A 14,108-nucleotide genomic window follows, 5' to 3' on the forward strand; every position below is an offset into this window, starting at 1 on the left:
AAAAATATAATATTAAATATACTGGTGTTCAGATCTTACATTTGGTCATATCATGTGTTTCCCAAACTTGATAAGCTTTTGTTGAGGCGTTTATTTTTATAAAATACCTAGACCCCCTCTCCCTAAAATTTTGATTCAGTGATTTGTGATGGAGCCTAGGAATTTGTATTTTTAAGCAAATTATCTCAGGTCACGTATTTTCTTTTTTCGTTTTTATCATTAGAAAAGTTTACTTTTTATTTCTTTCCAAGTTTTCTTACCTTTTAATAGGGATAATCTTGTTCTATCCTCTGTACTTAATATATGTGATTTCACACCTTATATATTTCATTTGATCCTTATATAGGAGGTGTCCTTCTAAATTTAGGATATACATATCTTGCTAAATAGAAATTTGATTTCCAGAAACTTGATATAATGACATTTCTTAAATACAAATTGATAAGTAATGCCTATAACTCTTTAGCTATGCATACTTCCCATTATTCAGTTGTATGGTTTTAGTAAATGTACTTTCATATTGGCTTATCAGCATTATTTTCTGAATCAGTATCTCTAGAGTTTTTCTTAGTCTCTCTCCATCGTAGTGCAAAATAATTTTTTTCTGTTTTTTGAAAGGGGTGAATAGTAATAGATAGAGCTCTCCTGGTGTGCTAGCAAATAATGATGTATTTGTTTAATTGTAGAACCTTATATACCAGTAAAGTTCATACCGTGCAGTTTGAAATTTACAGATTATTCATCCTCTACCCCAGTTCCTGTTATTTCTGCACATTTGACCATTTGCTTCAGCAAAGTGACACATTTTCAGTGTCCCGTGCAAACTAAGCTCCACTCCCTATTCTAGGCAAAAATTTCTTTTTCATGCCACCCACCTGTAATGCTTTGCCATCTCTCCTTTACTTGCTTGAACACAACCCATTAATCCAGGACTAGTTAGCCTAAGTCCTGTATGCTTTTTTCAACCATTCTCACTGATACACATTTTCTCAAAAGTGCTATAGCATATGCCACTTGCCTGAGGATTTAATAATATACTGTCTTATCAATTACTTGTTATATGTGAGTGTTTTGGCTGTCTAATTAAACTACAAGCTTGTATACAGAGTGGGGTTCACATCCTATACAAATAAATTATTAGCAGAATCCTTAGCACTTAACATTATCACATCCTTTTGGTAGTCTGACAAAATTCTAAAAACTGTTCTAACCTCTTAAGCTAGTCAGGTAAGAATTTATTTTATCTTTAATCCCTAGTACCAAATAATTACCAGTTAGTTAAATAGAGTTAACAATAGAGTCACAAAATAAGAATTACTAATTTTAAATTTCAAAATGTTTAGGGAGGACTGATTCCTTCCATAAATATTTTACTAATCTTTTTGTCCTTTGCCAGTCTTTTTGGCCTGTCATTTTACCAGCAGACTTTTTCTGCTTTTAAGAACCCTGTGCCATGGATCTTTCTGACTTTTTCAGTCCCTAGAATATACAATCTTTGGACATTGCCCTTTGTCACTGGTTTTCAAAGGTAATCCGCAGGTCTACCTCCATCAGAATCATGTAGAGTGCTTATTAAAGTACAGATTATTAATGCCTCTTTCCCTGAACTGTGCTGTTTTTTATACATATTTCACTTTGTTCATTTTTTTTCTTTTGCCAGACTGCTCTCCCTTCTATCGTCACCACCATTGAAATCCTTTCTGTTATCTAAAGCTATCTGCCAATTAATTGTAGATAGAACTGTTTTAGTGTAGTGGGTTAGGAACATAGGCTGTGAGCACATACTACCTAATTTGGAATATTGGCTCCGTAGTGTTTCCAAGATCTCAAAGTTAATTACTTAAAAATATTTCTGTGCTTTAGTGTTTCTTTGTATAAAATGGGGATAACAATGTATCTCATAGGGCTGTTGTATGTGTTATATTAATACATGTGAATTCCTCAGAATAATGCTAGTACATAGAAAGCACGTAATAAATATTAAGCTTATTGTTGTGGTTTCTTCCACTTTTTAGGTCTTATAAAATTTTCTACTAAAGTAACTTACATTCTTACCTCTTCCTATTAGATTGCAAGTTTCTTGAAGGTAGAGCCAGCCTTATTAAGCTGTGTAGTTTTAAATGGATTTTTACCTATAAAGGATGTTCATAAATATTTAAGAATGAAATCATAGGAAAATGGCAAACTCTAATAAGATTGTTTTTCAGAGCCTATTTACTTAATATAAATTATCTAAAGTAATTTAATACTCTCTATATTATATTTCAGGAACTCTAATGAATCATTGATTGACCAGCACTATTTTACCAGTTGGAATGAATGATCAGAAATGGGCATAGTGCTTTTAGATCCAACATGTAACGGATGGATGTTACTCCATGCTGATTACTTCTTCAAGCCAGTACTTTTTTGATTGTGTAGGATCTTTGTCTCTTCATCTTTGAATTCAATTACTGGAAAATAAAAGGAGTTCATGTAGTTTTTGTCCAGGCTTGAGTCACCATGAGTAGTAGTTTAGGAAAAGAAAAAGACTCTAAAGAAAAAGATCCCAAAGTACCATCAGCCAAGGAAAGAGAAAAGGAGGCAAAAGCCTCTGGAGGTTTTGGGAAAGAGAGCAAAGAAAAAGAACCTAAGACCAAAGGGAAAGATGCCAAAGATGGAAAGAAGGACTCCAGTGCTGCCCAACCAGGGGTGGCATTTTCAGTTGACAATACGATTAAACGGCCAAACCCAGCACCTGGGACTAGAAAAAAATCCAGCAATGCAGAGGTGATTAAAGAGCTCAACAAATGCCGGGAAGAGAATTCCATGCGTTTGGACTTATCCAAGAGATCTATACACATATTGCCATCATCAATCAAAGAGTTGACTCAATTAACAGAACTTTATTTATACAGTAACAAATTGCAGTCCCTCCCAGCAGAGGTGGGATGTTTAGTAAATCTCATGACACTGGCTCTAAGTGAAAATTCACTTACCAGTTTGCCTGACTCTCTTGATAACTTGAAGAAGCTGCGGATGCTTGATTTACGGCATAATAAACTGAGAGAAATTCCTTCAGTGGTGTATAGGCTGGATTCTCTCACCACTCTTTACCTTCGCTTTAATCGTATAACTACTGTGGAAAAGGACATCAAAAACTTGTCAAAACTCAGCATGCTTAGCATTCGAGAGAACAAAATTAAACAACTACCTGCTGAAATTGGTAAGAGGCCTTGGATTATTATTTAGTATTTGTTATGCTAAATAATTTTGAGTGCTTTCTCATATCAAAAAACGCCTGATACTTGCCTAAAAACAGCTTATTTCTAAATTACAACTTTTTTATGGTTTACTTTATTCCATTTTCAGCACTGTTAATGGTACACAGCTTGAAATTGTTTCATAGACTTAAAAAGTGAGTTAGAAAATAGATGTAATTAGATCTTTCCCACACAAACCTAATCTTTAACTTTCATTGGAGAATAAGTAAATTTAAAGAAGAAAAGATGTTTGCTTAATTTTCAAGTTGTTGCTACCTGTGTTTAAAGTATCTGTTGATACAATTTTATTAGATATACGAAAACTACATTTTCTCATTCTCTGACTTTTCCATCTTTATCTGAAAGATGTTTAAATTCACATCACTTTCTACCTAATTTACCACAAAAGGTTGACAAATCAGAGCCTTACAAAGAGCAGTGTCATAAGAAATAGAAAAAAATTTTTTTTTGCATCTTGAAAGTACTTACATGTTAATTAAAAATAACACAAGAATTTAGAAGGGTAGAAGAAACGTCACCTATAGTAAATGCAGCACTTTTACCATTTTGGTAATTTTCATTCCAGTCTTTCACATAAAGCTAACTTGTACTAAAACAAGGAAAATGTTTTTTAAAGGCTGGTAGTAGGAGAAAAAAATAGGGAATATAAACGTGTGAACATGTCAGTAAAAAATTAAAAATTAGTTCTGGCGTTTTTAATTATGGAAAAACATTCTGAAACGTTTGGAATATAGTAATCCATTGACATCAGTTTTGAAAAATTGATAAAGATATTGCCTCTGTGGGCCCTTTTTATAAGATTTGTAAAAATTGTTGTAAAATGTTGATTATGAAGCTTTTTAAAGGATGTTTTCTTTTTGTATTAAAGGCAATTTATTTTATTCTGAGAAAATAAAGATTATATTGTTGCTTTCAGCATTGGTCTTATAATGAGTGATAAACTTTCTGATTTTTAGGCTTTGCAGCTTTTCAAAGATATGATATTCTGTGGGTGTTTTAATATTTTGTTTAGCTTTGAAAAAAAGATGCAGTTTAAATTTTAGGTATGACTTGTTACATTTAACTCTTAATTAGACAATCCAAATATTAATTAAATTTTGGTTTAATTTAATGTGTTTAGAAAATTTATGATAGGTTTTCTCAAGTAATGTACTATAGAGTATGACTTACAAGATATTAAAATATTCCCAGGAATTTCTGGGTGAAAATGTTCCATTCCATGTCTTCAGATAGGAATGTGGTTGTTGAATGACTTGTTTTAGTGTCATATTTAGTCAAAATTTGACCTGCATGTTATGGCTCATTGTGGAATAGAATTATAGGCAATTGGAGAAATAAATGCTGAATTTCTACATAGAAATGTAAAAGTTATTTCCTGTCTTTGTTCTTGTTGTTTTGTGTATGTGTTACTCTCAGTCCTAAAAGTCTAGCTTTAATTCACAAGTCTCTAAGGACTTTTTCCATAGCAATGCTATCAAATTACCTAGGAGTTAAGAATATACATATATGTTCTTGAGCATATAGATAGCATTTTTACTAAAAAGTGAATGTGTCTTTTAAAATTGGCATATTTTAAGTAATTATGTGGCTTATATTTGTGGCTACCTAATCTTTTGACCTTTATTCCTAAATTGTAATTTTAAAAACAGCCATTGAATTTGTTAATGGGCTCCTTCCCATCATTAGTGACATTACTGAAGTTTGTGTTTTTGTAATTGCTGTACTTCTGTAAAAATGGTAATATCATAAATGTTGCTTATTTCATTCTAAGCAGGGCATCAGAAAGTAAACTGCTTTTTAAAAGTGTAATTTAATGTTTTTCATAAGGAATTATGATTTATAAAGTTTAACTTAGATACATGGATCTGGGGCAAACATGCAGAAGTCTGGGTCATCTGTTTCTTTATAGGGAACAAGAAAATAAAGGTTAGTAAAAATAACATCATAATGATAAGAATGGCTGTTGTTTGAGCACATGAATCATAATACTATACATTGTTCTGTCCGTGTATACTTTAAATACATTATCTTATATCCTTACAGTAACCCAGTGAAATAGGTATTTTCCCCATGCTACTGAAGAAGGAACTGACACTGTAGAAAAATTAGGTAATTTACTGAAGATCATGCTTCTAGGTTGGCAGAGTCAGAATTTGAAATGTAAGTCTTGGTTGTTTCCACTGTACTCTCCCCACAGTCTAGAAAAGTGGGTACCACCCCCATAGATTTTGATTCTCTGGTAGGTCCAGGGTCTGTACTTTTAAAGAGCAGCCTCTGTTATTTTATGTGCAACTGCAGTTGAAAGCCATTGCACAAGATCGCGGGGGAGGATTGGGTTTAACAGTTTAATTATAATATAATTCACATACCATACAATTTACACATTAAAAATAAACAATTCAGTGGTTTTTAGAATATTCAGATTTATGTAGCCATCAGAGATAATGTTAGAACATTTTCAATACCTCCAAAAGAAACTCTGAACCCTTAAGCAATCACTCCTAATTTCTCCTAACTCATTAACCCTAGGCAAACACTAATCTTACTTTCTGTCTCTATAGATTAGTGTTTTCTGGATGTTTCCTATAAATAGAATCATATAATATGTGGTCTCTTATGACAGGTTTCTTTTAATTTGCATAATATTTTCAAGTCTCATCAAGGTTGTAGCATGTGTCAGTACTTCATTCCTTTTTATTGCTGAATAATATTTCATTATATGAGTATACCACATTTTATTTATCCATTTATCAGTTGTTAGACATTTGGGTTGTTTGTGCTTTCTGACTGTTATGAGTATAGTTTCTGTATTTGTGTACAAGTTTTTGTGTGGACATTTGTTTTCACTTCTCTTGAGTATATACCTAGTAGAATTGTTAAGTCATATGATAACTCTATGTCTAACCTTTTTGAGGGACTACTAGACTGTTTTCCAAAGGGACTGCAACATTTTACATTCCTACCAGCAGTGTTTGAGGGTTCCAATTTCTCTACCTCCTCAGTATCCTTGTTATTATCTGTCTTATTATAACCATTCTATGGTGTGAATTGGTATCTTATTGTAGTTTTGATTTGCAGTTTCCTGATCACTATATATTTGTTTTTAATTCTTGAGAGCTATCTTTTATTATAACGGAAAGACAGAAATAGTTATTTTCTGTGATGTAGATCTTGCTTTAATGGGTTTTTAATTTAAAAGAAGTTCTGAGCTCCTTGGAGAATGTTTATAAAATAAGACCTGTGCTCAATCATCAAGTAAAATGGAAATTTGACATTTTTTAAAGTGTTAAACACCTTTAATATAATTTGACTTACTGCAGAAACCCCTAACAGGGAATTTTTAATTCAAAATATATGCTGATTATAATTTTGTTAAACTTTCATTTATGCATATTATAATGAACTACATTATTTATAAATATATATTAAATTTATATTATATTAGATGCTTATTCTTCTTCATTGTTTGAATAAATATGTCACTTTAAATCATGCCATCCAGTTTGTATTCAGCAGTATATTTGAGGAATATAAGTTTTTAGCTGGGCACTGTGACTTACACCTCAAATCCCAACTACTGGGAAGACTGAGGCAGGAGGATCCTTGAGCCCAGGAGTTGGCTGGGCAGTCAGCTATGATTGCGCCGCTGCACTTCAGCCTGAGCAACAGAGCTAGACCCTATCTCTAAAAAATAAAAATAATTTTTTTAAAATTAGGAGTTTTCGAAATAGAGCCTACTATTTAGTTTAAATAATATAATTGGAATTTAACCACTACACAAGGTTGGGCTATGCTGTTGCCTTGATAGGAAAAAAATATTAAAATTAGAACATTTATCCTTTTAAGCATTAATGACTTTTTTATTAATGTAATGTGATTTGATACCAGTGATACATATTCACATGGGTAAAGATTGGCAGAAAACAGTAAAAAGATACTGGAACAGACTGTTCAGAGCCAGAGATAATATATCAGAAAGTAGCTAAGAAAACTTTTCATTTGGTAATGTTCATTTACTTTTCTCCTTTTGTATGTTAAGGCATAGACAAATAAAGTAAATGTCCCTTCTTTTTGGGTTAAGTAGACAAATTGAAACCTTAGTCATTGCTTTCTTTTATAGATCAGTGTTCCATTCTTCCTGTCATTCCTTCTTTCTCCATTTCTAATCTTGAAAAAGACTCTTCACTCTGTACAAAGACAGTCAAGATCCCATGTTTTTAAAGGGAAAACAGGAAATAAGCACTTTTTTTTACCTCCTTTCCCAACTGATTGGCTCCTTTGAGTTTCCTGTTAAAGATGTGCTTTTGTATATTCTCTGTTTATGAGTGGATTAGAGCAGGGGCCACCAGATAGACAGTTTGTATAATGAAATCTATTTATTCAGGCAACTCTAGACAGTGAAGTTTTAAAGGATTTTATTTTTCTGGGAAGGAAATCGTTGCTCATTGAAACCAGATATAAACTTCATTTTGTATTTTGCTAATATTCCTGTGATTTCTTTTCTCTCTGAATTGTGGGTTTAGGATTTCTTCTCTTTCTTTAAAGTTTCCCTTATTTATTGTTCTTTATAAAAACAGAAGTTGGAGTATTTTTAAAAATGTGTTTTACCTACATTGTAGGTTCAATAAAATGCTACATATTTATGTAGTATACAATTTCATGTGGGTCTAGTTGTCAAAATAACCTTTTTTGCTTAGGAAAATTATCTAATATATTAAAGTATATACTTTTTGAGAACCCATACCATTTTCTTCATTTACAAAGCAATTCTCACAGCATTCATATGTATGAGAAATAATAATGAGAAATAATAATTGTACCTATTTGTGGTTTACAGTGTGATGTTTCCATACATGTATACAAAGTGTGATAATCAAATCATGGTAATTAGCACATCTATCACCTCAAACATTTATCATTGCTTTTCACTGGACACATTCAAAATCCTCCCTACTAGCTATTTGAAAATATACAATAAATTGTTTGCTAAAGTCACCCGACAGTGTTACAGAACAGTAGAATTTAGAACAGATAGAATTCCTCCTATCTAGCTGTAGTTTTGTGTCCATTAACCAGCCTCTCCCTATCCCGCTGCTCCCCAACCCCCGCCACCCTTCTCAGCCTCTAGTAACCACTATTCTACTTGCTACTTCTTTGAGATCAACTTTTTTAGCATGAGAGAACATGCAGTATTTATATTTCTGTGCCTGGCTCATTTCACTTAACATAATGTCCTTCAGGCTCATTCATGTTGCTGTGAATGACAGAATTTTATTCTTTTTTTGGCCAAATAGCATTTCATTGTGTATATATACCACATTTTCTTTCTTCATCTGTTAGAGGTTGATTCCATATCTTGACTGTTGTGAATAGTGTTGTAATAAATAAGAGGGTGAAGGTGTCTCTTTGATATACTGATTTCCTTTCCTTTGGATATATACCCAGTAGTCAGATTATTTGGTCATGTGGTAGGTTTTTGTTTAGTTTTTTGAGTAACCTTCATACTGTTTTCCATAGTGGCTGTACCAATTTATGGTACACCCACCAACAGTGTATAAGAGTTCTTCTTTTTCTGCATTCTCACCAGTATCTATTTTTGTTGTTGTTGTTGTGATGATGATTTTTTTTTTTTTGTCATTTTGATGATAGCCATTCCAATAGGGTTGAGATACCGTCTCATTGTACTTTTGATTTTCATTCCCCTGATGATTAGTGATGTTGAGCATTTTTTCATATACCTTTTGGCCATTTGTATGTCTTGAGAAATGTATATTTAGATTGTTTGCCCATTTTTAAATCACATAATGATGATTATTGTTTTGCTGTTGAGTTCTTGTATATTAATCTATTGTCAGATGAGTAGTTTGCATATACTTTCATTTTGCAGGTTGTCTCTTCAGTCTTGTTTCCTTTGCTCTGCAGAAGTTTTTAGTTTGAAATAATTCCATTTGTCTATTTTTGCTTGGGTTTGAGGTTTTACCCATAAAATCTTTGCCCAGACCATTGTGTTGAAGTGTTTCCCCTATGTTTCTTGTAGTAGTTTTATATTTTTGGTTCTTGACATTTAAGTCTTCAATTCATTCTGGGTTAGTTTTTTGTATATAGTGAGAGATAGGGGTCTAGTTTCATTCTTCTGCGTATATATATCCAGCTTTCTCAGCACCATTTCTTGAAGGATCTATCCTTTCTTCAATGTATGTTCTTGGCTCCTTTATCAAGTATCAGTTGGCTGTAATTATGTGGATTTATTTCTGGGTTCTCTAGTCTATTCATTTGATCTATTGTCTGTTTTTATGCCAGTACTGTGCATTTTGGTTACTCTAATAACTTTGTGTATACTTTGAGGTCAGGTAGTGTGATGCCTCAAGTTTTGTCCTTTTTGCCCAGTATTGCTTTGGCTATTTAGAGTCTTCTATGGTTCCACATGAACTTTAGGATTTTTTTTTTTTTTAAGAATATCATTGGCATTTTGATAGAGATTGCATTGAATCTGTAGCTCACTTTGGGTAGTATGGATATTGTAATAATATTAATCCTTTTAATTCATGAGCATGGAATGTCTTTCCATTTTTTGGTCCCTTTGAATTTCTTTCATTGTTTTACAGTTTTCATCATAGAGCTTTTTCACCTCCTTAAATTTACATTTAAGAATCAGCATTTTAAAAATTACCTATTTGACTCAGTAACATTTATTGAAAACAAAATCAGTTTCTTACTATTGTGCAATATGGAGGTGTTATATTTTATCATAAGTCAAATGACGTACATATAACTGCCACATACATGTGTATATAATTAATATCTATATATAAAAGCATATTGAACAGAGTCAGCAACTTTTTCAAAAAGTTGACCTTAGAGATTTAGTTTAATTCCTATTATGTAATTTTTCTGTGAATTTTTTAGACGTTAAGTGGTAGGCTTTCAATAAATGTGGCTTGAAGGAAATTTAATAAAGCTCAGTACTATTAACCTATTTTTATTTTATATTTTAGTATTATAGTATTATGGTATTATTACTATAACTTTATAATATATAAAAACTATAGTATTTTCAAGATTTTATTTAGTATTAGACATTTTATTTTAGTACAGCATTATAATATTTCAGTAATATTTTCAGTATTAACTAAAATTGTAACTTGTGATCACTAAAATTCTTGAAATTCTGTCAGGACTGCCAGGAGTGATACAATTGCTTATATGGTCCAGGTAACATTATTTAATAATCTCATTTGAATGTTTGTACAAATGCTAATAAGTAACTTACTTTAGCAGGAATGATAAATCAGTAAAGGGAATTCATAGTTGTTAATAAATAACTCCTTTTGACTGGGAACCAGCAAGAAACATTAGAAACCTACAAATGAACTCTACTTATTACTGTTAGGAAATTGTCATGCTTTTCACTAAACAACAAAAACCCAGAGAGTTATTATTGCTAAAGGAGGCAAAAAAAGAACACAGAATAGCACTTTGGGAGGCCAAGGCAGGTGGATTACTTGAGCCCAGGAGTTTGAAAACAGCCTGGGCAACATGGCAAAACCCTGTCTCTACAAAAAATTAGCTGGGCATGCTGGCACACACCCACAGTCCCAGCTACTCATGAGGTTGAGGTGGGAGAGTCACCTGAGTCCAGTAGGTTGAGGCTGCAGTGAGCTGTGATCTCGCCACTGTAGTCCAGCCTGGGTGGCAGAGACCCTGTCTCAGGAGAAATAAAAAAAGGAGCACAGAAAAATAGTACTTGAACTGTTTTAGAAGGACTTGATAGGATCAAAGGAGACAGTTTACTTTCCATGTGGCTGAGGTATGGGAAAGAGAGGGAGGCAGACATTGTACCCTAAAGACAGCATGTTACAAAATCAGAGGAACATTATCACTTGTCCATGTCCCTTAGTTGCAGAAAACTTGCTTAGAAGAGCCACTGAAGTCGTCTTTGCAATGAAAAGGGATAATTAAGCTTTTAAGACAAGTATAAATAATGTTCTGTTATAAATGCTGACCTCTCTTAAATCTGTTCAAACTTGTGGGACAAGTATTTCCAACTCTTTTTAATTATATAGTTTTACGAATGTATTTTAATAAGATTTGTTCTGATTTTTATAGAGGTAAACTCTGAATATTTGAAAAATACCCCTATAAAGAACAAGAGTTATTTTAGAATATAAGAATCCTAAATGTGAGTCAAATAAGAGTAAAGGAAAGTTTATAACCGTGAAACAAACCTAAATTACTCATTTACCAATCTTTGATTGCCTACTAGGTACATTTTCAAAGGGCTTTTTTATATATTTCTGGATTTAATTTACTAAAATTTTGTTAAGGATTTTTTTTATCTGTGTTCATCATAGATATTGATCTGTAATTTTATTTTCTTTTTTAAAAATTTTGGTCATGGTTTGGTATCAGGGTAATACTGTCCTCATATCACAGAATGAGTTGAGACATGTTTCTTCCTCTTTTATATTCTAGAAGGGTTTGTGCAGAATTAGTATTATTTCCTCCTTACATGTTCGGTAGAATTTATCAGCCATACAATCTGGGACTAGGATTTTTTTTGTGTGTATGGACAAGTTTTGAATTTCAAATTCAGTTTATTTAATAGATACATAGTTATTCAGGTTTTCTATTTGTTCTCTATTGAAATTTTGTAGTTTGATCTGTCAGGGCATTTGTGTATTTTGTACAATTTGTTGATTTTATTGGCTTAAGGTTCACATTTTTGTTATGCTTTTAATGTTCCATATATATATATATATATATATATATATATATATATATAGAGTGGTGTTCCCCTTTCATTCTTGAAATTGGTAATTTGGGCCTTCTCTCTTTGCTTATAAGTTTGGCTTGATGTGTATCAATTTTATTGATCTTTTAAAAATTCTTTTGTTTTTATGTTTTCTTTGTTTCTGGTCTCTATTTTTAAATTCCTTATTACTTTGGGTTTAATACGCTTTTCTTTGTTTTCTTAAGTTGGTCGTTTAGATTGATTTCAGGCCTTTATTCTTTCATTATATAACTATTTCATAGCTAGAAATTTCCCTCAAAATACTTTTTTAGCAGCACACAAATTTTGGCAGGTTATCTTTTCATTATTCAAAATATTTTCTAAATATCCCTTTTTATGTCTTCTCTGATCCATGGATTATTAAGAAGTTAATTGTTCAGTTTCCAAATATATGAGAGAGATTTTCAGATTTTTTTTTTGCTTTGATTTATAAAATAGGTCTTGTCTTGATAAGTGTTCTAAATGCAGTTGAAAAGACTATATTCTGCTGTTTTTTGGAGGATTGTAAAAATATCAGCAAGGTCAAGGTGGTTGATAATGTTTTACGTTCAACAATGTCATACAGTGCTTGCACTGTATACCTTTTTCTATCTTTTTAAAATGGGTTTTGTAAACAGCATATAGTTAGGTCTTGTGTTTCTATCCTGCCTGACAGCCACTTGTTCCTTTTTTCCTTTCCTCTCTTTTCTTATGGATTAAGTATTTTTTAAATAAAAGTTTCATTTATCTCAACTTTTGGCATATTAGTTACACATCTTTGTGGGGTTTTTTTTAGTGTTTCCTCTAGTGTTTACAATACATTATCAGAACTTGACACGTTTTACATTGAAATAATATTGTATTACTTTGCATATATCCTAAGAACTTCACAACAGAACACCTTTATTTCCCTCCTTCCATTCTTCATACAATTATTGTCATACATTTTACTTCTTCACATTATCGTAAGTCCCATAATAATACATTGATACTATTTTGCTTTAAGGTTTAAATTATGTTTTTAAACAATTTTTCAAAATTTTTTATTTTGAACAAATTCTAGACATACAGAAAAGTTTCAAAACCATTTTGGAAGATTTCCATATACCCTTCACTCAGCTTCTTCATATTAATTAACATCCTATATAACCATTGTATAGTGATCAGAACCAAGAAATTAACAGTGATACAGTACAATAAACTAAACTACAAATTTTAGTTAATTTCATCAGTTTTTCCACTAATATCCATTTTCCATTCTAGAATCCCATGTTACTTTTTTTTTTGAGATGGAGTCTCGCTCTGTCGCCCAGGCTGGAGTGCAGTGGCACAGTCTTGGCTCACTGCAAGCTCCGCCTCCTGGGTTCACGCCATTCTCCTGCCTCAGCCTCCCCAGTAGCTGGGACTACAGGGGCCTGTGACTATGCCCGGCTAATTTTTTGTGTTTTTAGTAAAGACGGGGTTTCACCGTGTCTCGATCTCCTGACCTTGTGATCTGTCTGCCTCGGCCTCCCAAAGTGCTGGGATTACAGGTGTCAGCCACTGCGCCCAGCCCATGTTACATTTTTAATAGTCATGCGTCCATAGTATCCTCTGATCTTTGACAATCTGAAAGCAAAGACTGAGAGACTTTCCTTTTCTTTCATGGCTTTGATACTTTTACAGAGTACTGCTCAAATGTTTTATAGCATATCACTCATTTTTCCTTTGTTTAATTTTTTTTTTCATGACTAGTTTGAGTTTGGTTTTTTTGTCAAGGATGCCACAGTAGTGATTGTGTTGCCTTTTCCAGTGAGTTATATCAGTTCATATTGATAAGTCTCATTACTGGTGATTTTGACCTTGACCAGTTGGTTAAAGGTTCTCCACAGCTTCTGCTGTGCTTCTCCACTTTAAAGTTAATATATATAATTTTTAATTTATCTTGGGAGATGTTTTTAGACTATGCAGATACCTTGTTTTTCCCTAATCTTTTGCTCACTAAGTTTAGCACTCGTTGCTGGATCTTCTCTTCTTCTTTTTTTTTTTGTGAGATGGAGTTTTGCTCTTGTTGCCAAGGCTGGAGTACAATGGCG

The 14,108-nt window shown here is 32.4% G+C and overlaps 1 protein-coding gene across 5 annotated transcripts in view; it reads left to right on the forward strand.

The window, feature by feature from the left end:
• Nucleotides 1-14,108, forward strand: part of SHOC2 (SHOC2 leucine rich repeat scaffold protein) — a 93,685-nt gene that overhangs the window by 43,793 nt on the left and 35,784 nt on the right. For 4 of the 5 annotated variants that reach the window (XM_054436548.2, XM_054436547.2, XM_054436546.2 and 1 more), the window contains one exon: nt 2,269-3,205. The exons of the other annotated variant lie outside the window; for it this stretch is intronic. In XM_054436548.2, the coding sequence (XP_054292523.1) occupies nt 2,503-3,205 (703 nt within the window). In that variant the 5' untranslated portion in view covers nt 2,269-2,502. The remainder of the gene's footprint in view (nt 1-2,268; nt 3,206-14,108) is intronic. 5 annotated transcript variants of the gene reach the window in all.

The sequence above is a fragment of the Pongo pygmaeus genome, chromosome 8 (genome assembly GCF_028885625.2).
Source record: "Pongo pygmaeus isolate AG05252 chromosome 8, NHGRI_mPonPyg2-v2.0_pri, whole genome shotgun sequence".
Taxonomy (NCBI): domain Eukaryota; kingdom Metazoa; phylum Chordata; class Mammalia; order Primates; family Hominidae; genus Pongo; species Pongo pygmaeus.